This window comes from Symphalangus syndactylus, chromosome 2 (assembly GCF_028878055.3).
Source record: "Symphalangus syndactylus isolate Jambi chromosome 2, NHGRI_mSymSyn1-v2.1_pri, whole genome shotgun sequence".
In the NCBI taxonomy this organism is placed as follows: domain Eukaryota; kingdom Metazoa; phylum Chordata; class Mammalia; order Primates; family Hylobatidae; genus Symphalangus; species Symphalangus syndactylus.
Window position 1 is genome coordinate 145,347,031 of NC_072424.2, and position 23,891 is coordinate 145,370,921.

Consider the following 23,891-nt stretch of genomic DNA (forward strand, 5'->3'; position numbering starts at 1 on the left):
GGTAGTTAACAGGCATCTGGCATAATTTTCCATGTCTGTCCACAAGGCCCAGAGGAAGGACAGAAATAGGAATCCCCAGTGGGGCCAGAGCGGCTTCTCGGGTCAGCCAGGGGCCATGGCTGCCTCGCCTCTGCCAGGACACAAGGCGCTGGGCTGGCTGCAGTGTGACACTTCTACAAGTTAGGGTTGGGCTGGCCCGGCCTTTGCTGGCCCTGGGGTCTATGGCGTGTGGCGAAGGTGACTGGCAGGGCAAGCCTGGACATGGGGAGTGTGCACGTGTGGATGTGTGCGTGTGTGTGGGCATGTGTGGATGTGTGCGGGCATGTGTGGATGTGTGCGGGCATGTGTGAATGTGTGCGTGCCTGTGTGCATATGTGCACGTGTGGATGTGTGCGTGTGTGTGGGCATGTGTGGATGTGTGCGGGCATGTGTGGATGTGTGCATGCGTGTGTGCGTGCCTGTGTGCATATGTGCATGTGCGGATGTGTGCGTGTGTGCGCGTGTATGTGTGTGCATGCGTGTGCATGTGTGTGCATGTGCGGATGTGTGCATGTGTGTGTGTAGGTCTTGTCTCAGACCCTGCTTCATGGTGGACACCGCCTGCTGTGTCTGCCCAACACTGGCGTGTGCCTTCCCTCATGGTCCACAGGACTGGGCTCTTGCTTTCAAGTTTCTTCAAAGGAAGAAGACAGTCATTGCCCTGCACCCGGGCAAATCAATCCTCTTGTACTAATGGGAATGGCTTTGGGAAGTGCCCACATGCTCACATCTGAGCCAGCACTAGGCGCCCCTCCCCTGTTGCACAGCAATTGTGGGCGGTCTTGCCCTCAGCAGCACTAGGGTTCATGGCCATCTACAGAACGCAGACTTCCGTGGCCGATGCCCGTGAGTGAGTTACAGCCGGCATCTCACCATCCCCCCAGGCAGGCTGGTCCTGGTTCAAGCAGGAGGCATCTGCTCGGGTTCTTTATTACATGTGCCTGGGGCACACACACGATTCCCTTTCACAGAAAGGAGAGGGCCCCCCGGATGGGCCTGTCGAAGAGGCGGCCTCAATGCACGCAGCCCTGTGCCAGGCCATGGGGCTCTAGCCTGTGCTTGTCTCCAGTGAGCTGGAGGGTGGTGTGGTGTGGTCTTCACCACACACGGACAGTGAAGGGGCCAGTGGTGTTCAGGGCACAAGGTTGAACCACTGTGGCCTCTCAGTGCTCTGGAATGGGCCTGAGACTAGCAGGGATGCACGGGCCATTCCTCTAAACGCAGAGGACAGCAGGTTTGCACTTGTGCAGGAGTGTTGTGCAGGCGGGGGAGCCCCGGGGAGAACGTACCCTGGTGGCCTTCCAGAGCCCACGGAACCGAGGTTGCATTACCCACGGAGCCCACCGGATCAGAGCAGGTGCCATGCACAGCCAGTCCCCCACTCTCCATCTGTCACTGAAGCCTCTCCCCTCCGCCAGCTGGGCTGCACCAGCCCCACCCCAGCCAGGGCAATGGCTTAAGGAAGCCACCTGTGAGCAGAGTGGGGCCGGAGGCCTCATGGCTGAGATGGGAGCAGAGTCGGCTTCGGCTCTGGGGCCGTGGGGTCTTTGGAAGCCCTGGCTTGGAAGGGAAAGCACAGCCACTGACTGTGGCTGGTGGAGGAGGGTCTCTGGCTGGATCTCAGGTGACAGAGCTGGGCTTGCACCTCCAGAGGGGCCTCTGTTTGGCAGGCCCAGCGCTCGCAAACAGGAGTTGCAGCGAGGGGCTCAGGTCTAGGAGGAGCCTGGGTCCTGCACAGGGATGAGGACCGTGAACTCCGGCTCCAGAGCGCTGGCAGCCTGTGCCCGTCGGGACTGTCTCTCGGGGAGCTGGCAGCGTGGGAAACCGCAGAGCTCTCTCTCCAGGGTCAGGGTCCAGCTGTGTCACCTTCTCTCCCAGATGAGGATGGCTGACAGGCTGCCTCAGGGGCCAACGCCACGGCTGTCTGGACACTCGACAGCCAGACCTCCAACCTGCTCCCTGGAGACCCCGAGGGAAGGAGCTCCCGGGTGCACCGCAGACAGGCATGAGGTGCGGGACCTGTTTGTCACCTCCCAGGTTGATGTCAGAGCCAGCTCCACACCTCTTACAGGTGAACCTGTGGAGTGTGCTGGCTGCGGAGGTGGGGGCAGCATCTGGCGGGCAGGAAGGGCCGAGGGCCACATGGCAGCAGGGTGGGCGGGGGCTGAACCTGGCGGTGAAGACGGCGCTGCTGGGTGGGTGGTGCCTACACCACAAACTCCTGTGGTGGGGCCTCTCCGAACAGGTCCGGGGCGAGGCAGTTGCTGGACCTCTTGCTGGGGAGAGTGGCCCTGATCTCGCAGGGGCCCGCCAGCCTGCAGTCCAGGGGCCCAGTGGAAGGTATGTCTGAGTGAGGCGGGTGCTGGGTGCAGGGCCAGCTGGTGCAGACTCATGTCGTCCAGGCTGCGGCTGTGCTGCTCCTCACTGACCCCGGCTTTCATTTCCTGGATCTGCAGAGAGAGAGGCCATGGGGTGAGGCCTGACGCCCCCTCTCACTCCCACCACCACAGACGGCAGCCACACTGCTTGTGGCCACAGAACCGCACTCCCTGCCAGTGCCCACCCTGCGCCCCTGTGCACGGCCAGCCTGGCCCTGGACGGGCTCACCCCGCACACACATCTGCGAGAGAGGCTTGGCATCTTCTTTTGATGCATTTCGGGAGGCCCCGACCTTGCCCAGCTTCTTTCCTGGGGCTGTTTTCTGCCTTTTAACTCAGTGGACCTGGACTTGTAGCATTTGGTGTAATTTAGGTCTGAGTGTGGGCCTTGAACACCAGCTCTGGAAGCACCTCAGACGTCAGGAACGGCCTCCTATTTCACACGGGAGGAAACTGTCTGGGTTCAGAGCTGACTGTCCAAGGTCCCGTCCAGGTGGGCGTCCAGCGGGCAGCGTCATCGCCCTTAAGTGACGCCTCCAGCCCAAGCTTCTCGGCTGCCATGGCCCCTCAGATCTGCCTTGGACCAATGTGCTCCCAGGAGGCAGATGAGGCCCCTGGTGGCAGGTGGCAGGGGCTAGGGGCAGGCGGCAGGCCACGCCGAAGGTTGCCCAGCGCCAGGGTCTGACTTGCCCTTCTACGTGTGTTTCCTTGTTTTTAATCAATACGTCTTTCAAGAGTGACAGTCCCTGGCCCAGAGCTCAGGCAGCTTTGGGCAGCTGTCTCCTCCACTGAGTGGGCTGACCTGGGCTTGGGATCGCCCCCACTGGGATGGGCCCGCGCCTGCCAGGACTTGCAGCCTCCCCTCCCTCCTCCCGTGCCCAGCCCTGTTCTCTCTCCATCCAGCATCACGGTAACTAATCAGCCACAACCGATTTTCTCTGTCTTTCCAGGGGGATTCTGGACAGGGCTGACCAGAGGGGGCCTCACCCTCCTGTGGTGGAGCCGGGGGAGGGGGTTGGGGGGTGGGGAGGGCAACTCGGAGCCTGGCTGGGAACCCTGAGCCCACCTGTTCCCCACCTGGGCATCCAGGAATCACTGGCTCTGCCTCTCTAGCTCCTCTGGGGGATCCTAAGGCTCAGGGGCTGTGCAGAAAGTGGGGGAAGCCCTGGAGCAGCCCTGCACACACGGGACCAGGCCCCGGGTGGAGGAGGTGGATGAAGGGGACAGGGGCAGCCAGTCTGCTGCACCGCAGGTCACAGGGTTCGGGTGTCTGGGTCCTGCCTACAGTGGCCCGGTGACACTCAGGGCCAGGCCACCCCAGCCCCAGGCAGGACCCCTCCCTCCCCACAGCGAGCCGGCTCACTTGGCCCTGAGGCCAAGGCCTCCACTCACGTCCACCTGCCCCAGTGCCCGAGAGCCTTGCTGCTCCCTGACTTGCCCGCTGCGTCTCTGGGGGTGTCAGTCGAGGGACCCTCTGATAGGCCTAGGAAGGTCCCCAGGGCCCCTGACAGGGGACCTAGGAGAAGGGGGTGGAGGAGCAGGGCCCAGGCTTCTGGCCCGTGGCGGGGACTCTACCTGGTGCATGGCCTTGGCGCTCTGGCCTCTGGTCCTGACCTCGGCGCAGGGCTCCTGGCGAGTGGCTGTGGGAGGAGGCAGCCGTGAGCACAGGTGTCTGGGTTCTGCCTGACATGGCTCCTCCCCAGGGCAGTTCCCTGCACTTCTCGGGCCCTGGTCTCAGCCGGGCTTCTCCTGAGGCTCACACCGCCCCCTTGCTCTCAGTGCGGTGACTGCTTTTGCTTCACTCCCTGACCTCTGATAAAAAGGCCCCTTGCTTTGCAGATGCAGGATTAGCACGGCGATTCCCGCTGGGTTACAGACCACAGAGCTTGCATAAAACCTCAGAGATGGAGGCCAACCATCCCTTACTGGTGGACCAGACACTCCAAGGGCAATGGTGGACACAGTGGGTTAGTGACAGGAATGCCTGGCCCTGGGAGGCCCTGGGTGATGTTTTGTGACCCTGGATGGCCCTGGGTGACTGAGCCCTGGGGCTGGTCCCGCCTGATCTCATCACATCCACCGTCAGGGCCGTGGGGACACTCAGAGACCAGCAGAGCTGAGGTCCCCTTTCTGGGGCAATGAGGAAGCTCTTCAGGGCCTCATACACAGGGACTGGGCAGGACGCACCCCTCAGGACAGGGTGCTGTGTCCTGGGCCAGGTGGACACACGGTCCTAGAACACTCTGAATGGCTCTGTCTTCTCACTCCTACTCAACTGAGTGTAAACAGACACGAGTCTAACCCAGGCTTTCTGACGGGAGGGAAGCTGGTAGGACAGGGCTTCCTAGGAGTAGGGGGTTCCTAGCAGTGGGGGGCTTCCTAGGAGTCAGAAGGCTTCCAAAGTGTTGGGGGGGTTCCTAGGAGTCTAGGGGGCTTCCTAGGAGTGGGGGGCTTCCTATGTGTGTGGATGGAGTTCCTGGGAGGGGGAGGGGCTCCCTGGGAGGGGAGCTTCCTAGGAGTTGGGGGGGAGCTTCCTACATGTGTGTGTGGGGGGCTTCCTGGGAGGGGGAGCATTCCTTGGGAGGGGAGTCTTCCAAGGAGTTGGGGGGGTGCTTCCTAGGAGGTGGGGGGCTTCCTAGGAGTGGGAGGGGCTCCTGAGATGGGCTTCCAAGAAAGCTAAAGGACCTGGACTCATCTGCAACCCCAAGAGGACCCCACCTCTCCTGTCTCTGATCCCAGCCTGCAGCTGCCCCTTGGTGGGAACAGGAGACTCGGGCACAGCAGGCTGCAGGCAGCTCCTCCCTGCCATCTCCGTTCTTCCGGCATGTTCTGGCACATTTCCCGGGACTCAGGTCACAGGCAGCCCAGCCCCTCACGTCTGGCCACTGGAGGGCAGGCCAGGGCTTTGCTGCCTTGGTGTCCAGGGTCAGCCAAGCTGGGGCTGGCTGGACTGCACTCACAGTCCCTGGGGCCTGGGCATCTCCCTCGGGCCCACCTTGGCTGTCACCACATGTGCTGGGGTGGCTGCGGCTGGTCCTGGGGCTGGAGGACGGCTCCTTCTCATGGAGGCCGTGGACCTCCAAGGGCACGTCCACAGACATCTCTCTGGATTCCCTGAGCCAGGAGTCGGCCTTGATGCCCGACGTATAGGAACTGCCGTGGCTGTTGGCGGAGTGGTGTGAGAGGCAGTGGGGGCAGTGCTGGCTGCTGACCCCACTGCCCGGGGAGCTCCTGCTGGCTGGGTCCAGCTCCAGCCCATCGCCGATATAGGACTCCCGGTAGCGCTGCTTCTCTGTAGGGAGCGGGGAGCACAGTGAGGGCAAGCTGGAGAGAGACCAGCCCTGCTGATGCAGGAGGAAGAGCCCGGGAGACAGAAACACACATCCACAGCCCAGATGAGGACGTGGAACAGAGGGAGATCAGGCCTGCGGGTGAACGCTGAGGCCAGGCCTTGTGCTCAGGTGAGGACGTGGAACAGGGAGGGAGACCAGGCCTGTGGGTAAACGCTGAGGCCTTGTCAGAACCTGCATTTCTTGCTCTTAGTGGGCACATGATGGGAGGAGAAGTGGGAAACAGACCAGGAAACTGAGAAGTGGACACCTCAGGCGGCTCCTCAAGCTCCCAGCTTCCCCCAGTCCCATCTGTAGAATTCCACTCCAGGTGGAGCTGGGGGGCCACCACCTCACCCTTCGACCTGAGCATCTGGGGGACATGGGAGTCAGGAGGCCACAACAATAAGAGACAGAAGGCACAGTCCGGCCACAGAGCCTAGTGTGCCCAGCCCAGCCCAGAAGGTGCAGTCCAGCTGCGGAGCCCAGCATGCCCAACCCAGCCCCACCTTCTGCCTCCTCCCGCTGCCGCAGCTGTTGCAGAGTGGGCCGCACGCGGAGGTGGAGCTGGTGGCTGGCGCACAGCAGGTGCAGCAGGTGCCTCGAGCGCCAGGTGCAGCCCGTGTAGTAAACCAGCTTCTGTGCTGCGGGCAGCCCGTCCAGCTGGATCTCCAGCTTCTTCCCCTAACAAACAGGAGAGAAGGTGCCACTCCACAGGTGGAAAACCACGCTAGCAACAGGAAAGGATGATTTTAAATGCCAGCCATGGGCCCCAGGGGGATGAGGACCAGGTTTTCACTTTGCAGTGCAGATGGCTGTTCGTGGACACTGTGCCCAGGGCATGCTGTGCTCTGCCTTTGCTTGAGAGGACACAGCCCTCCTGGCTAGAAAGTGCCCACACCAGTGTGAGGGGAGCGGAGGTCTGGGGTGGGACGGGAAGACGTCGGTGTGGCTGTCCAGAGCAAGTCTGCTGCCCAGCAGCCCCCACAGTCACTGCCCTTTTATCCCTGGCACCTGGGCTGTGGGGTGACCCTGGGTGACAGCTCTGGGGCCGGGACGAGAGGAACAGAGGCCACACAGGTGCATTTCTATGACCTACTCTTATTTTCTCCCTTGATTTTCTCAATTGGGAGCCAGAAGTTTTCAAGCAATAACAACAACTAGACCTCACCAGGCAGCTAAACACCCAATGCCTGCAGGGCCAGGGCCAGGCACAGAGCCTGTGAGGCCAGGACGGCCCTGATGCCCCCGAGAGGCCGGCAGGAAGGGACCTGCACCTTGTCGGGTGCAGAATTGCCTAGAAAATGCCCCGAGGATAAAGCTGCATCTGCCCAGGCTCTCCAGGGCATGGGGACCCCCCAGACACCCACCAGAAATGCCAGCTTCCCAATGTGGGGCCAGGGGAGGTCGTACAGCAGCTGCGGAGCACGGTCCACCTCCTGCGGGACAGCAGAGGCAGGGCGCGTCCAGGCGGGGCCAGCCAGCGCCCGTGACCGCTGCAGGGATGCTACACAGCCCAGACCCCAGTGGGAAGGGAGGAGGGGGTGGGGGCAGGACGAGGGGCTCTGTGAGGCTGGAGCCCCTTCGGTCACCTGGTAGATGTGCACTCCCCTGAGAGCCAGTCCCAGGATCACGGTGGGGCAACCTTCCTTCTTATCCTAGAGGACACAGGTCAGAGGTCAAGTTGCAGGCCTGGAGGTGCTGGGCCTCACTGATGGCAGAGTATGGTCAGTCTGGGTAGGGGCTGAGGCCTCCATGGACCAGGCTGAGCTCTGGGGCCCATTTACAGACAGTCTCGTTCACTCCAGCATCAGATCAAAGGCATAGTTGTCATAGCACAAGCATGCCTTTCATCATGCTAAGTAAACATCAGCCACGATCTAAGAGAACCCTGGCCATGCCGGCCCCAGGGTCCTGGTCCCACTGTTGGCCATGGGGGCTTCATCCATCCCTGGCCTGGGGTCCTGATCCCACTGTTAGCCATGGGGGCTTCATCCATCCCTGGCCTGGGGTCCTGATCCCACTGTTAGCCATGGGGGCTCTGTCCATCCCTGCCCTGGGGTCCTGATCCCACTGTTAGCCATGGGGGCTCCGTGCATCCCTGGCCTGGAGTCAGAGTCCAGCCCATCGCTTGCCACCCTGGGCTGGACCTTGTGCAGCCTGAAGAAGTGCACGGGCACGTCCTCCAGCTGGCAGGCCTCCTGGATGAAGCACAGCACGGCCTCCTTGGGGCTCAGGCCCTGGCGCTCACGGTGCAGGGTGGGCACGTGCCGGAGGATATAGTCAATCCCCCTCTTGGTGATGATCTGAGGACAGAGCCGGGAGGTCAGCTCAGACCCCTGCTGGTCCCGCCTTCCTCCTTGCTGGCCCCCTGCTCCCAGAAGCCTTCCCAGGCTCCCACAGCTGGTGCCAACCTCGGTGGGCAGGGCCGGGGCCTGGCTGCTGAGCCCAGACCCAGAGATGAAGTCTCGGTGCCCGCTCTGGCCCTGGGCCCTGATTTCCAGTCCCCCTCGGGTCCTCCCCAAGGGGAATGGCAGCAGCCAGCCCTCCTCAGACATCTGCAGGTGGTGACTCCACTCCCAACGAGCCCTGGCTCTTGGGAATCTGCCCAGTGAGGACCGGCTGGGGCCCCCACCGGGACTGGGGTAAGAACTGCAGGGACATGGAATCACTGAGGGTGGAAATGTGCTCAGAGGCCAAGGGCACGTGTGGCATCCACAGGGCTGGGAGGAAGCCTGGCTGGGCCCCACCCTGACCTCAGCGACTGCCGCAGAGCAAAGGTGAGAAGGCCCTAAGGTGCACAGGATAGAGAGGTACACAGGGATGAGCGGTCAAGGAGAGAAACGTTAAAGTTCACCCAGAACAGGGCCTGCATCCCCGGGGTGACAGCCATCAACCCATGCGGCCATCAGGCCAGACAGTGCCTGGGACTGGGCACACAGCGGCACAGCCCACGCCTCTCCATGGCCCTCCTTCCCTTACAGGTGAGGAAGCTGAGGCTCAGAGGCTCCTACGGGTCCCAGGATACTTAGAGAGAAGAGGGAAGTTTCACAGCCACAAGGCCCGCGTGGGTCACATTCCACAGCCAGGCAGCCGAGGGGCTCAGAGAGGTGAAGCCAGTGAGCAAGGCCACATAGCTGGCCAGGTGTGTCCGGAGCACAGGCACCCAGACCTGCCTGCTCCAGGCCACTTCTTCCACACCGCCCGCCTTTGGGGGTGGTAAGGACCCTCGGGCCTTCAGGAGAAAAGGATAGGTGATTGCCCTGTTTCCATCCCTGACCCTTCCTCCAGCAGCCCCTGCCAGGCCCCCAGCCCCCTGCTCCCACGGATGGCACCCGGTGGAGGTGGACAGGCACCAGGCTAGCGGTGCTGGGAGGAGGTGGGCCCCGACCTTACCCACTGTGGGAAGTAGGAGTGTGGCTCGAAGTACCTCCCGGCGTGGGCCGGCTCCTGGTGCTCGCCCAGGTCGGCCTGTAGCGCGCAGGCGGCCAGCAGGAAGTAGGCCTCCTCCCGGTGGGTGCACTGTGACCTCAGCACGCGCTCCTTCAAGTGGCAGTAGTACAGGTGCCGTGCCCTGTGGTCGCTGGAAGGCGGCAGGGAGTGAGTTCCAGGACGGCCGGTGTGGGGACTGCTGGCCCCTCTGGCCCTGCCTTGTCCCTCCCCACGCCAGCTCCCAGGGCTGTCCTAAGCCCCTGATACCTAGTTTCTGTCTTGTTATACCCACAGCTGTGTCCCTGCAGGGCCAGCACAGCACAGGCCTGCACTCTTCCTGGAGCGGGGCACAGGTGACTTGCTGCCACCAAGGAGCCACTAGATGAGGCTCCACCTGCGGAGGTCCCACTCCTTCCCCAGTAAGCTCAGCCTTCACCAAACCAGGCCCCAGTGCAGGAAAGGTGCACAGAGCCTGGGTGACTCAAATCCCTGGATGTGGACAGACCTGGCTCCCAGAGCTCACCGCCCAGCACGGGGCCTGGCCATGGCTGGTATTCATTAATCACAGGCCAGGCGGAGGCTCCCCCAAGATGCAGGTGCAAGATCTTCTCATATAATTCCCCCGAACGGGCCCCATAGCACCAGGTAGCTCCATCCATCACCTGACACCTTCCAGACCTCCCCTCCAAGGCTATCCAGAACCTTCCACATATTCACACACCCCTCACTCTCCAGAACCTGCCACACAACAACACCTCCCCCAACTCTCCAGAACCTGCTACTCCAGGACTCTCCACAAAACCACACACCTTTCACTCTCCAGAACCCTCCCACACAACCACACGCCCCTCACTCCCTAGAACCTTCCACACAACTGCACACATCCCTTTTGGAACCGGCAGGGATTGTGCCTGCTTAGGGAATTCCTGGGAAACCCCCTTAGGTTTTCCCCCAGGGAAAACCCTGTTCACGCATCCCTGAAGCTCTGTTCTGGAATAAGTCTCAGGATCCTCCTGAGGGACGTCTTTGTTACCCTAGAAGCTCTAAGGCAGCTCTGGAAGAAGCAGCCCCTGTGGGTTTAGAGTGCAGCCCACCAGATGGACAACTTACCCACTCCTGTCAGGGAAAGCTTCCCGCTAGACACCTGCAGAGTGGGCAGTGAACAGTGAGAACCGCCAGGCAGAAAGCGCAGCAGCCCTCAGCCCAGCGACCTCCAGAGCCTCGCCCACCCCCGGATGGTGTACCCACCCTGGAGAGTACCAGTCCTGGCATTTGAGGAAGTGCCACTTTAGGCCGGGCGTGGTGGCTCACACCTGTAATCCCAGCACTTTGGGAGGCCGAGGAGGGTGGATCACCTGAGGTCGGGAGTTTGAGACCAGCTTGACCAACACGGAGAAACCCCGTCTCTACTGAAAATACAAAATTAGCCAGGTGTGGTGGCGCCCGCCTGTAATCCCAGCTACTCTGGAGACTAAGGCAGGAGAATCGCTTGAACCTGGGAGGTGGAGGTTGCAGTGAGCCGAGACTGTGCCACTGCACTCCAGCCTGGGCGACAAGAGTGAAACTCTGTCTCAAAACAAACCAAAACAAAACAAAAAGAAAAAGAAAAAGAAGTACCAATTTATGACACAGTCTGTATACCTTTCAATTAAATAGAATTCCTGTGTTAACCCCAAAGCAAACAGCCAATATAGTGGGGGGGTGTTTGTTTGTCTTTTTGTTTTTGGATAAACTCAAATGTAATGTGTGGCCTTCACAGGACTTCTATGTCATGTGGCAGATTTTCAATATTCTAGGAAACATCCCTTACAGTCAGCATGCTGTTACCTTATGACCCTTCCGTTTTCCACGTAGTGCTGCACTCGGAGGAAGGCCACGAAGGGGGCTCTGGGTTTCTCATTTCCCTGGCGGGGAAAACACAAGAAAGGCAAGTGAGCTCAGGGAGGTGCCCCCAGCTGTCCTGTCTTCCAGTCGGGGGGCCTGGATAGTGAGCGCAGGGAGGTGCCCCCAGCTGTCCTGTTTTCCAGTCGGGGGGCCTGGATTGCTTCACACTCAGCTCAAAGCCAAAGCTCAGGTGTCTGCAGCCACAGCTGAGAACTCGACTCATGGTATTTTCTACCAGGTAAACCCGGAGTGGGACGTGGTCTACAGCTTTCAAGAACATCTGCCAAGGCGGGCTTCGGGTGGGCGCACCTGCCTGCAGCCTCAGGGCTCACCGCAGTCACCCTGTGGACAGCCCCTCTGGACGGAGCAGCTGCGTGGACAGCAGGCAGCACATTGGTCCAGCACAGTCCACCGCCTGCCCTTTCCCACCCCACGCGTCCCCGCGGTACCGCACAGCCCACCGCGGTGCCTGCCCTCTCCCACCCCACGCGTCCCCGCGGTCCCGCACAGTCCACCGCGGTGCCTGCCCTCTCCCACCCCACGCGTCCCCGCGGTCCCGCACAGCCCACCGCGGTGCCTGCCCTCTCCCACCCCACGCGTCCCCGCGGTCCCGCACAGTCCACCGCGGTGCCTGCCCTCTCCCACCCCACGCGTCCCCGCGGCCCAGCACAGCCCACCGCGGTGCCTGCTCTCTCCCACCCCACACTCTACACTTACTTCATTTATTTCTTTCTTCCAATCTTTTGAGAAGTACTTGCTGAGCTTTTGCTCCAAATCCATAAATATATACTCATTGTCTGAAAGCAAAACAAAAGGCTTCATCAGAGCAGTCACCATGCTTCTCAGGTGTCACCATTTGTTCAAAACTGAGTGTGGCTTGGAGAGAAGAGACACACAGCTGAAAACTGCGTCTCCACCTGACGCTGCGTGCAGGGCTTTCCTCGGCTGACAACGCAAAAAGCATCTTAACACACGTGCAGGTGTCAAATGCTTGCTTACTAAAACGATGTTCCAACGTGCAGGAATATTACAAGCTGATATTCAAAACTGGCACATGCTCTGGGCACCTTTGGGAAAGCAATTTAACAAGATGTATCCCTACCCTCTTCTTCTGCAACCCAGGCACCCCTTTCTCAGCTACGGAATGAGTCGTTTAAAAAATAGAGATGTCAGGGTTGGATGCGGTGGCTCAAGCTTGTAATCTCAGCAATTTGGGAGGCCAAGACAGGAGGATTGCTTGAGGCCAGGAATGCAAGACAAGCCTGGACAACATAATGAGACCTTGTCACCAGAGGGGAAAAAAAAAATTAAGCCGGGTGTGGCGGTGCATGCCTGTAGTCCTAGCTACTCAAGAGGCTGAGGCAGGAAGATTGCTTGATCCTGGGAGTTCAAGGCAGCAGGAAGCTATGAACGCACCACTGCACTCCAGTGTGACCCTGCCTCAATCAATCAAGCAATCAATCAATAAAAATAGAGATGTCTATAATCTAGTACCAAGGTGATCAAGTCAATGATCCCAGCTTTACCTGTTAACCTGGTTTCCCTGGAAACTATAAGAGATGCTTCTTTCTAAATTAGGTGTTTCTACATTTTGAAAATATTTCCCAGCATGTGTTTTCTTTATGGCCTGGAAAAATTAAACAATTTTCCTAGAGAGGAAAATAAAGCCCAGAGAGACACCCTTCAGGCTGTGACTTAAAACAACGTACAATCCTCCGTGTCTGCTGGGAACTGCTTCCAGGACTCCCCTCGGATATCAAAACCCAGGGACAGTGTAGAGTGTGCGTGTACCCTATGCACATCCTTGTGTACACTTGAAATCAGCTCAAGATTCCTTATAATACCTGACGCAGTGTAAACGCTGTGGAAATCTTTGTCGTACTGTGTTGTCAAGCTCGTATTATTTTATTGTCGTACTATTTATTGTTATTATTTTGAGTATGTTCAACATGAGGTTAGTTAAATCCAAGGATGCGGAACCCGTGGATACAGAGCACCATCTACTCTTGCTTATATTAGAAAACCTGCCGTCCCGAGAATAAAAGCCACAGGGAAGAGTTAGTCCCAGATAAGGCAGTACTCCCTTACAGCCACCTGCATTACACATGAAGATACTCCATCCCCAAGTGCTGCAGATAAATGAAGACACCAGTGAGGAAGACTTACCCACAGAGGCCTGCAGAAAGGGCATCACAGGGCCGGGCGCGTGGCTCAGCCCCTCTCCACCCTGCCTGTCTTTCTAATCCTTAGTACCCAGCTCTTCTAGATGGTGTTAGACCCAGGGGGAGGCTCCAGGGTGTCACCAGCCCCAGCTTCCTTTTGTGTCAGGGAGGATCAAACACTTGGCCTCATCGGTAACAACCACAGCAGCTCACTGCTTGGACACTGGGTGCCATGCTCTGTGCTAAAGTCTCTGAACCAACCCCTACATCTTTAACCTGATGGCACTGTTATCTACCCCCATCTCACAGATAGGGAGGCCCAGGCTTTCAGAGGCCATTCCTATGGGAGTCCCCACCCCACCCCATAACAGGCCAAGGGTTAGCAAACCCTTGCTCAGAGGGTTAACAGCCTCTGAGCCAGGGGTTAGCAAACCAGGGCCCCAGGCCAAACCCCAGCAGCCACTTGCTCTTGTTAATAAAATCTTGTTGGAACACAGCCACAATTGTTCTATTACGTCATGTCTATAGCTGCTTTCGTACTGCAAAGTCAAAATATTTACTATGTGCCCTTTTACAGAAAAAGTCTGCCAATGCCCGGTCTAAGCAAATGCTGAGTGAAAAGGTCTAGATCACCATTCTCTGGTCCTGACTCCCCCGAATTCACCATTTGGGTACTCGAGCTTGAACTCAGTGTTTGCAGCATGAGTGGCGGATGTTAAGCAATGTTTGCTAAAGGATCTGGGGTTACCTTGCCTCGGTAAGGTCAGCAAAAGGCCTTTTATTTGTACGTTCATTACCTAAATCACCCCACTGTATCCTTCCAAACTCCATCTCAAATCACAATGAGGAGGACAGAAAATGAACTCCTTAAGCTTAGTACTTCCTAGTACTTAAACTTAAACACTGCAAGAACAATACCTGTGGCAACACCGATCTAGAAGACAAAGCCACTTGTTTTTCAAAATCATCACTGTCCCCCTAAACCTCCCCACCCCTAGAAGTGGGACAGCAGACATCATCACCTCTGGTGATGGGCACACCCTTCTTAGCCCGGCCACAGTGCCCCGCTGTATGGTCAAAGCAGTCTAGATGTCACTGTGAAGACATTCTTAAGATGAAGGTGACACTCAGGCTGGGTGTGGTGGCTCATGCCTGTAATCCCAGCACTTTGGGAGGCAGAGGCAGGTGGATTGCATGAGCCCAGGAGTTTGAGACCAGCCTAGGCAACATAATGAGACGTGACTCCACAAAAATACAAAAGGGATCTGGCTGTGGTGGTATATGCACCTGCAGTCCCAGCCACTCGGGAGGCCGAGGCCAGAGGATCCATCTGAGCCCGTGAGGTCGAGGCTGCAGTGAGCATGATCACAGCACTGCATTCCAGCCTGGGTGACAGAGTGAGATGAAGGGAGGAAGGAGGGAAGGAAGGGAGGGAGGGAGGGAGGGAGGAAGGGAGGGAGATATTTACATCAGTAGACTTGGAGTAAAGCAGATGACCTTCATACTGTGGGTGGGCCTCGTCTAGTCGGTTGAAAGACTAAGAGGGAAAGACTGAGGTCTCCTGTGGAGGAAGGAACTCTGCCTCCCGATGGCCCTCAGACCCAAGATGGCAACAGCGGCTCTCCCTGGGTCTCCAGCCTGCCCTGCAGATTTGAGACTTGCCAGCCCCCAGCAATCACATGAGCCAGTTATTTACAATAAATCAGCTTCTCTCTTTCTCCCTCTGTGTATCTATACACACACACTACCTATAGAAAGAAATGGGATCGGAAGGATACGTGTATACAGACATACACATAAGTATACATCTGTCAGGAGTGTGCGGTGCACGTCCTACTGGTCCTGCTTCTCTGGAGAGCCTTGACTGGCACAGGACTGTGTGCTGGAGGACGGGCATCTTGCTGCTGGAAGGGGAGATTCTGGCCTTGGCTACAGGCTCCCATGAACCCAGCAGGGTGAGGACCACATGCACCCTCCAGAGCCTCCTCACTCTCTTCCCGGTGACAGTTGTCCCCTCGGCTCCCAGCAGGCAGATCGGGACACACCGTGGAGCTCCACAAGTGCCTGTTGATTGAACAAAAGGCCTGAGCTTCCCCCTCTGTGCCCTGCTACCCTTGACGCTGGTGTGACAGCACAAGACTCCTGCAGGGCTGGCCAAGGGGCTGGACACTGGCATCCTCGCTCACTGCCACAGGAGAAAGCTCCAGGCAGCGAGGGCCAAGGCCAGGCCAGGTGGAGCCCACTTTCTCTCTATCCCTCTCTGTCTCTGTCTTATTTTGCCTTGCTTCTATATCCAAGCCCCAGATCGCATCTCTTGTTTTTTGCTATAGGCCTCAAAAATGTACACAATTTACAAAATGTCTCAAAAATGTACACAATTTACAACTTATGAGATAATTAAAGTAACAAATCCAAGCACTTCCCATTTAAAAAGTCCAAATCTCCAAAGCAAGAGCTCTGGCCAGAACCAAGAAGGGTGTCCTGGGGTCGAGAAGGCCCTGGGGCCACGGGGCTCTGCTGGGTGGAGGCGCCAAGCGCAGCCCCAGGGAGGTTGAGGGGCCGGTTCTGAGTCTGTCCTCCTCCTGCAGAGGCGGATTCCTGGATCACCAGGAGGAAAGGTGACCCCAGATTCCTTTCTTGTCCCCGAGGCCAGTGAGCTCGGCCACAGGCTGTCTCAAACGTCCAGTGTCAAGGGGACAGGGAGAAAGGGGACAGCGTCAAGAGGGACGTGAGAAAGGGTTGGTTGGCAGGAGTCGGAAAGCCCTCCCACCTGGGAACTCCCTCCAAAGCAAACACTGGCTGATGAGCCAGCAATCTCCCTTTGTGTGCGCCCACCTGGCTGCCAGTGGGAGCTGTTCCAGGCCACCCTCCCAGCCCCTCCTGTTGCTCGAGGCTGTCCCAGCGCTGCAGGCCCTCATCCTGTGCTGACCCTCAAGACTCAAGGACCCCTGCCCCCTGCCTCCCCCTGCTGGCCCTTGTGCTCAGACACACGGCAAATGCCCATGAGCTCTCCTCTTAGCATCTGGGCAGCTGACGACACGGACACTGTGCCTCAGTCGAAAGGGAAACAGGGTTAGAAGCCAGGCGATGGCGTCCAAGCCGGGGCTGCCGGCTTCCTGACCTGTCTGCAATTCCCCAACACCAAGGATCATCAGCATATAAACCGGGAGAATCCTTGGCCACCGGGAACCTGCCCCGCCTGGGTGATGGATTCCTGGGCAACAGGAGAGACGCCCTGCCCTGCACCCCCTGCTGGGAGGGGAGGTCCTTCCCCAAGGAGCTGCCGCTAGACCTCTGGGGGACCCCCACACTCCACCCTCAGAACCCCCCAACACCATCTGCTGTCTCCAGGTTTCAGGGACATCGGCGGCTGTGCCTGAACTCCGGATAGGGCTGAAGTCCCCGTGCCCTCACACCCGTGGTCACCTTGGGAACCGCGTCTCCCAGAGGCCCTCTCAACCACAGCGACCCACCCTGTGCAGGGCCTCACGTAGGGGAGGGGGATGCCCTGGGGCTTTTCTTGCCTTGGGAGAGCAGTGAAGCCTCAGTGCCGAGAACTTGGGCACAAGACAAAGCAGAGTGGAGTGCGGACCGGAGCTCGCCCCTCAAACACGGCAGCTCCAACGCGTCGGTGAACATCTGGCGGTGACGGACATGATCCACAACCAAAGCGATGGGTCCTGGCCGGGGTTTTCCAGGCAGCCCCTGAATTCCCCCCAACCCCCGCCCCACCTTCGATTTGTTTTTTGGCTGTTAAAGAGACTTTAAGCCTTTGAGAAATAAAAGATGCCGAGAACGGGGTTGGGACACTTTAACTTTCTTCCCTCATTCCGTCCAGACTAATTTTCTTTTCATTTCTAAAATCACAGAGAGATGACACCAACCACAAAACCAAATAGCAAAACTGGATTCCCCAAAGTCAGCATCCCGCCCTCCCCTGAGTGACTCTCACTGTGATTAAAAGTGGGGCCCGGAGACTTCTGTCCACAGCCCTCGGATGGCTCAGGTTCCCCTGGGGGCACGGGGTCTGGGAAGCTACGTGTTTCGACTGGGCTCCTGCACAGGGTGGCATGAATGGCAGCTGTGGACAAACATATTAACTGGGCCAGAACTTCCCTGCAAACTGAGAAAAGTCCACCAGTATTCAACCTTGACAGCAAGACTGACATCTGCTGCTCCTGGGCGTAAGCCCAGCGCTGGGCGCAGTTTCCCACCTCCGCACCCCCCAGTCACCCCCGGCCGCAACACCGAGGGAAGCTGCTGGAGGCTGGAATCAGGTGGGGGCTGCCTGACAAACACTGCAGCAAAGGGAGGCGCCCTCCAGCTCTCCCTGCTCCCCGCCCTGCCTGGAGAGTCTGACACAGGAAGCCCCAAATCCACACCTTCCCTCAGGGGCTCACGGGGCCCACTCAGGGTCCCCTGGGGGACGCAGGACTGGGTCTAAATGCATGAGGTCACATCAGAAAGGCTGGCCTGCTGGACCCCATCTTATTCCCGCTGCCCCGCAGGGTCCTCCTTCCACACCGCCCAGGGCTCCCACAGCCCCCAGAGCAGCCCTGAGATGGAGCTAGCGTTCTGCTCCAGGCGGAGATTAGGAAGGAGGAGACTGAGACGGGGCACTCTCCCCTCTACTTTGAGGCACAGAAGGGGCCAGGGCCACCTGCACTGAGGGAAGGGCTGGCTCCTGTCCACACTCACAATGGTTGGAAGAGAAACTTGGGATGGAACCCCAGGGTGCCACGTGGGACGGTCGCAGCAAGACAACTTCATCCAGAAGGATCCTAAAATCTCACGCTCCCTTCACAGCCCCTGACAAGGCGCTGCAGACCCTGGGAGGATGGAGTGTGTGTCCCAGTGTCCTGTCCAGGGTCCCCGGCTCACTCACTCCCCTAGACAGGGGCTGGCTTGATCTGGGGAGTGCCTGGGAGAGGTCAGCTCAGCTCTGTCCTCCCCGGGCAGCAAGGCAGGGGGATATTCAGCCACCTCTGGTCAGCACTGAGCTTCGTCTCCATCTGTCCATGCCCCGTGTAGCCTCCCTTGGCTTGGCTGGGGAGAGGGGGCCAAGGCTTGTCTGTGCTGCCAACCTCAAGCCCCCGCTATAGATGAGAAGCCACCAGTCCTTTGTAAGACTGGATACAGGCGCTGCCACTCACTTCCTGGGGCAGCAAAAAGTGCACATGAAGCACTTTGGGTTCTCATGGCTCTTCCATGGGACACAATCCAGCTGCAGGGTCTGTGGAGCCCAGGGGGCTGCCCGCCCTCGCCCTCCACCTGCCGTCTGCATGTACTAGAACTCCAGGTAAGAATTCCCATAGATCCAGGGTCCTGCTACTGCACAGAGGGTTCCAGAAGCCCCTGGAGCCAACTGCCCCCAGAACAGCACAATCGGCATTGTGCATGTGTGGTGTGTGCATGTGTACATGTGAGTGGTGTGTTACTGTGTGCACTGTGCATGTGTGTGGTGTGTGCACGTGTACATGTCTGAGTGGTGTGTGTGTGCATGTGTGTGGTGTGTGCATGTGTACATGTGAGTGGTGTGTGTGTGCATGTGTGTGGTGCGTGCATGTGTACATGTGAGTGGTGTGTAACTGAGCATGGGTGTGGTGTATGCATGTGTACAAGTGTGAGTGGTGTGTAATTGTGTGCATGTGTGTGGTGTGTACATGTGTACATGGTGCGAGTGGTGTGTACCTGCATGTGTGTGGTGTGTGCATGTGTACATGTGAGTGGTGTGTAGCTGTGTGCATTGTGCATGGTGTGTGCATGTGTCCATATGAGAGTGGTGTGTAACTATTTGTGTACATTATGGATATGTGTGGTGTGCCCGCCCCCTTGACCTCCAGCAGATGCAGCCCATGGGCATTCCTGCAGGTGGGGCCTGAGCGATGCTTACTTCTGACCACACAGAGGCCAAAGAACTGGGCGTCTCTGATGCTCACCACGTTGCACACTTGCTGGAAAAGCTCGCGGCCAGTGGCCTTCACCTGCAAAAGAGGTGGAGAGGGGTTCAGGGAGGGGCCGGCACCTGTCCCCAGGGAGGCCACCTGAGCAAACGAGGCCCAGCGGGGCACCAGGGGGACGACCCAGTCAGGCACCCCCTGCAGGTAACAGGTCTGGGTCCCTCACTCTCTCCCAAAGCTAAACACTAGCCGCATGCCCATCAGAGCGCCTGTGAGTGCTGGGAAGTGACGGTGGAGTGGCCGGGGTGCTCTGGACAGTGGATCAGGGCTGCCCCCTCCATCCCTGTCTGTCCCTGGTGTGAGGATTTCCCGAGACCAGTCAGGGACACATGATGCAGCGTCACCTCCAGGGCCGCCCTCTGGGCTCTGTTCTCACACCGCACAAATGAATGCTTGGTCCCCCATGAGCGCGAGCATCCGTGTCTCACATCATCCATCGCCCAATTAATGCGAGTGATCCCAACAGTGTTCTACAGCTGAGCCTCTCACAGCAGCCTCTAAACACCCAGTGTCTGGTGCGTGTCCCTGTTTCCGGTGTCCCGTGTCCACATTTCCGGTGCCTGGTGTCCACATTTCCGGTGTCCCGGGTCCACATTTCCGGCGTCCCGTGTCCACATTTCCGGCGTCCCGCACATGACACTACTTCACGCCTGTTCGGCGCTGGCATGGGTGGGATTGGCGGGCATCCCCCGCAGAGCTCTTCCTGAGTCCTGTCTGTTGCAGTGCTGGGGCCCATCCGTGGTCACTGGGCAGGAGAGGCGGCATTCTTGGGCAGAATTGCAGCGCGCCAAGCCTGTGACGAGGGTGCAGGCCGATAGCCATGCGCTCTGCTCTCAGACTCTCCCGAGGACCCTCACTTGGGGCTCCAAGAGGAAACCTCCCGGCAGGGCACAGCTGGGGCAGCTGGATCTGCAGGAGGCCATTTTGCAATTCTTCATTTGCATGGTCTCAAGTCAAATGGCCTATCCAGCTTACTAATCCTGAGTTAATCCTGAGTTACTGTAAGACTGGCTTCCTTATTGATATGGTTTGGCTGTGTCCCCACCCAAATCTCATCTTGAACTGTAGTTCCCATAATCTCCCTGTGCTGTGGGAGTGACCCGGTGGGAGGTGACTGAATCATGGGGGTGGTTCCCCCATCCAATTCTCATGATAGTGAGAGAGTTCTCATGAGATCTGATGGTTTCATAAGGCACTTCCCCCTTCGCTGGGCACTCATTCTCTCTCCTGCCACCCTGTAAAGAGATGCCTTCTGCCATGACTGTAAGTTTCCTGAGGCCTCCCCAACCATGTGGAACTGTGAGTCAATTAAACCTCTTTCCTTTATAAATTACCGAGTCTTGAGTATGTCTTTATGAGCAGCGTGAGAACAGACTAACACGATTATTATCTGCTTAACATGGTGAGGGGCAGGCCCCACAATGACAGTAACACAGGTCTTCAGTGAGGGTCTTCCCAGCCCATCCCTTTCTAATAACTGGGCTTGACACATATTTGGTTGAATACAGGGTTCCTGTCTAACTGTAGACACGGATGCGCGCACACTCCGATAGAGGGTTCCCTATCTAACTGCAGATACACACGAGTATACACCCCAATAAAGGGTTCCTGTCCTACTGCAGACACATGAGTGCACACTCGATAGAGGGTTTCTGTCCTACTGCAGACACAGATGCACGCACACCCCAACAGAGGGTTCCTCTCCTACTGCAGATGTGCGCACACCCTGATAGGGGGGTTCCTGTCTAACTGCAGACATAGATGACTGCACACCCCAGTGAGGGGTTCCTGTCCAACTGCAGACACAGATGCGCGCACACCCCAATGGGGGGGTTCCTGTCTAACTGCAGACATAGATGACTGCACACCTCAATGAGGGGTTCCTGTCCAACTGCAGACACAGATGTGCGCACGCCCTGGTAGGAAGTGGCTCTGTGGTTGCCAACTTGCTGGCCCCAGCAGGGGCCACAGGAGTTGCAGAGGCACTTCAGGGGGCTCCATCAAAAACAGATGAGCACAATTCACCCGGGGGTTCACTATGTTCTGGCTGCACAATCTTACCGTGAAGTTCAGTGCAAGAAACCTAAAAGTTCCAGCTCTTATGGGGTAAAGGCCAAAGCCCCAGCATCTTCCCCTCAACAGGTCCTCTTATGACCCCTCCCCAACCCGACGCACCTCTGGGGACCCCAGGAAACTACAGGACATCCCCCATTAGCTCAACTCCAGCTTCTCGTTGCCGGGTGGGGACACAGAGTCTTGGGGGAGATTTTGCCACAAACATAGATGTGGGCGTTTATGCAAACACAGAACTCTATCCCGAAGCAGACAAGAGATTCCCAGATTCCCAGGGAACTTGAACCAGGCTCTTACTAGCGAGTCATACTCCATTCCAGGTAGTGCCGACAAATTAGCTATGCAGAAAGTCATCGTTCTTCAACAAACTGCTCTCATTTTAATTGCCACATTTTTATTATCCACATTAATCATTAAAATGAAAGTACCATCTCAACTCCTGTCCCCGCAAACTCAACCAAAACAGGTAGACAAATGGGGGAAAGGGAAAAGAAAAGGAAATAGAGAAGCATAGAGGTGGCGACATCTGAACACAAGACAGGAGCTACCCCTTGGAAACCAGCTTCCTGGCGCTCTTCCCTCAGCGCCCCTGGGAAGGATGTGCTGAACTTATTTCTCACAGCAACATCTATCAGTGATGTTTCCTTCACAGGCCCAGTGAAAGGGCTGACCCTCCGACACCTCACAGGCACCTGGCGTAAGCAGAGTGAGGCGGTCCAGGGACTTCCCATACACAGGCTGTGTCCTGAGGCTCTGCTCACCCCACACCCCTGCTCACCCCCATGGCTCTGCTTACCCCCATGGCCACCCAGGGCCCTCCTCACCCCCATGGCCACCCAGGGCCCTCCTCACCCCCATGGCCACCCAGGGCCCTCCTCACCCCCATGGCCACCCAGGGCCCTGCTCACCCCCACGGCCAGCCGCAGTTGCTCCCGGCTGGGCAGCAGCACAAGGACATCCCTGTGTTCCGAGGCCATCGCATCCATTCCCAGGGTCGGCTCCTGCCAGCTGCGTGCAGGCCTCTCAGGACTGGGCTCCATCCATCACGTCCCTGAAGGAGGGAACGTGTTAGGGTTTGTCCGGGCGGGGTCTATGCCCCTCCCTCTTGGGGGCACCGCCATGCTGTCGTTACTTGGCCCTCCCCCGCCATGGGTCGCAGGTGGCTGCTCAGCACCTCCCAGATCACAGCTGTGCCTTCCGGGACCTGCCCTTGCCGAGCTTCTCACTGGGAAGGGAACTGAGAGGGAAGCCTGGGCTGGGAATCCAGCGTGGCCAAGCCAGGACAAGGGTCAGAGCTGCAAATAGCTGGGTGTGTGGAGCGCGCCTGGAATGCAAATAAACAACCTCAGGCTGGGCACCAACCATGCAGTGCTCCCACGCGGGGCAGCTCAGCAGCCAGCCTCGCGGTGTGGGCCCCATGAGAACCAGGTTGGGGGAGACAGGACCCAACTCCCCCACCTGACAACCCCTAGCTCCTCAGAGTGCCTGCTCCTTCTTCTATAATGTGGAGAGGGCCATGCAAACACCGTGGGCACAGATGCCAGAGCCAGGGCTGCTGGGGATGATGGAGCAGCAGTAGGGGAGGAGGAGGAGGGCAGGAAGAAGGCAGCCTGGGTGGGCACCCTGCCCCACACACCTCCTGTGGCATCTGCTATCGAGCTCAGGAAGCAGCACAGCTGCCGTTCCTGGACAGGTTCTGCCAGGAGGGACCCTGGCTCCCTTTAGGGGCTGGAAACTGAGGACACTTCCTTCCTTGCCTAGGGCCAGCAAATCCCTTCCTGCCTGCAGCAGCTGGAAGGCCAGGAAGGGGGTCCTGGCTCGGGTGGACAACAGCCGGGGGCATCAGCACGAGGGGTGGGGACATCTCTGGCAGGGCCCGGAACCCCTGCGGCTGCTCAGCGGAGATGAGTAACGCCTTAGAGCTCTTTGGCATGGCGTTAGGGGGGGAAGGTACCCCAGGATCCTGCCTGGCCCTGGGACCACCCAGACCTTTGGGCACTGCAGGTCAGGAGAGGCAGTTCCCATGGGCCTGGGCTGCGGAATTCTGTCCTCAGCCGTGGGCTCCATCGGTTTCCTGCCATGGAGTCTGGGATGCTCTGGGACCCTCCTCTAGGGTCTGGACCTCCGGAAGGGCCGTTGTTCATCTTAGGAAATTCGCACTCCAGCCGCCTTAAGGCCTGGCCCGGTAAGTTTAGGAAATTCGCACTTTGGCTGCCCTAAGGCCTGGCCTGGTGGGTTTAGAAGATTTAGGAGGCTCAGGCCTCACCTTCCCTGGTCCCTGGACTGACACTGGCTCCCCTCCCTCCCTCCACTCAGATCCAGGCCCTTCCCAGACCCTCGAGGCCACACACGTGCGCCCAAGACAGCAGCGGTGGTCTTTTTTCTCTCCACAGCAAACGTAGAGCAGTTCACTATGGAAGATGTGAGGATCCCTTTAGCCGAGAGCACAGAAAGTTTTAAAAATGGCAAAAAACCAGCCCCAGACAGCAGAGGTTGGATTCTCATGGCCCTGTGGCACTGGCACCTGAGCAGCTCGTCCCCGTGCCGGATGCCCTCAGCCGCTGCCTGGAGTCACAGTGCCAGCATATCAGGAAGGGCAGCAGCAGCTGCACCTCTCAGGATGCCTGGGCGCAG

General features: G+C 58.4%; 1 protein-coding gene across 1 annotated transcript in view; it reads right to left on the reverse strand.

Moving 5' to 3' along the window:
• Positions 1 to 417: 417 nt before the first annotated feature.
• Positions 418 to 23,891, reverse strand: part of FRMD1 (FERM domain containing 1) — a 43,677-nt gene continuing 20,203 nt past the window's right edge. The window contains exons 2-13 of the mRNA XM_063623797.1: positions 22,166 to 22,308; positions 19,118 to 19,208; positions 11,780 to 11,859; positions 11,006 to 11,082; positions 9,143 to 9,329; positions 7,897 to 8,052; positions 7,339 to 7,404; positions 7,117 to 7,185; positions 6,256 to 6,430; positions 5,113 to 5,709; positions 3,993 to 4,057; positions 418 to 2,489 (exon numbers count right to left, since the gene is read on the reverse strand). Of these exons, the coding sequence (XP_063479867.1) occupies positions 1,941 to 2,489; positions 3,993 to 4,057; positions 5,113 to 5,709; positions 6,256 to 6,430; positions 7,117 to 7,185; positions 7,339 to 7,404; positions 7,897 to 8,052; positions 9,143 to 9,329; positions 11,006 to 11,082; positions 11,780 to 11,859; positions 19,118 to 19,208; positions 22,166 to 22,297 (2,244 nt within the window). The 5' untranslated portion in view covers positions 22,298 to 22,308 and the 3' untranslated portion in view covers positions 418 to 1,940. The remainder of the gene's footprint in view (positions 2,490 to 3,992; positions 4,058 to 5,112; positions 5,710 to 6,255; positions 6,431 to 7,116; positions 7,186 to 7,338; positions 7,405 to 7,896; positions 8,053 to 9,142; positions 9,330 to 11,005; positions 11,083 to 11,779; positions 11,860 to 19,117; positions 19,209 to 22,165; positions 22,309 to 23,891) is intronic.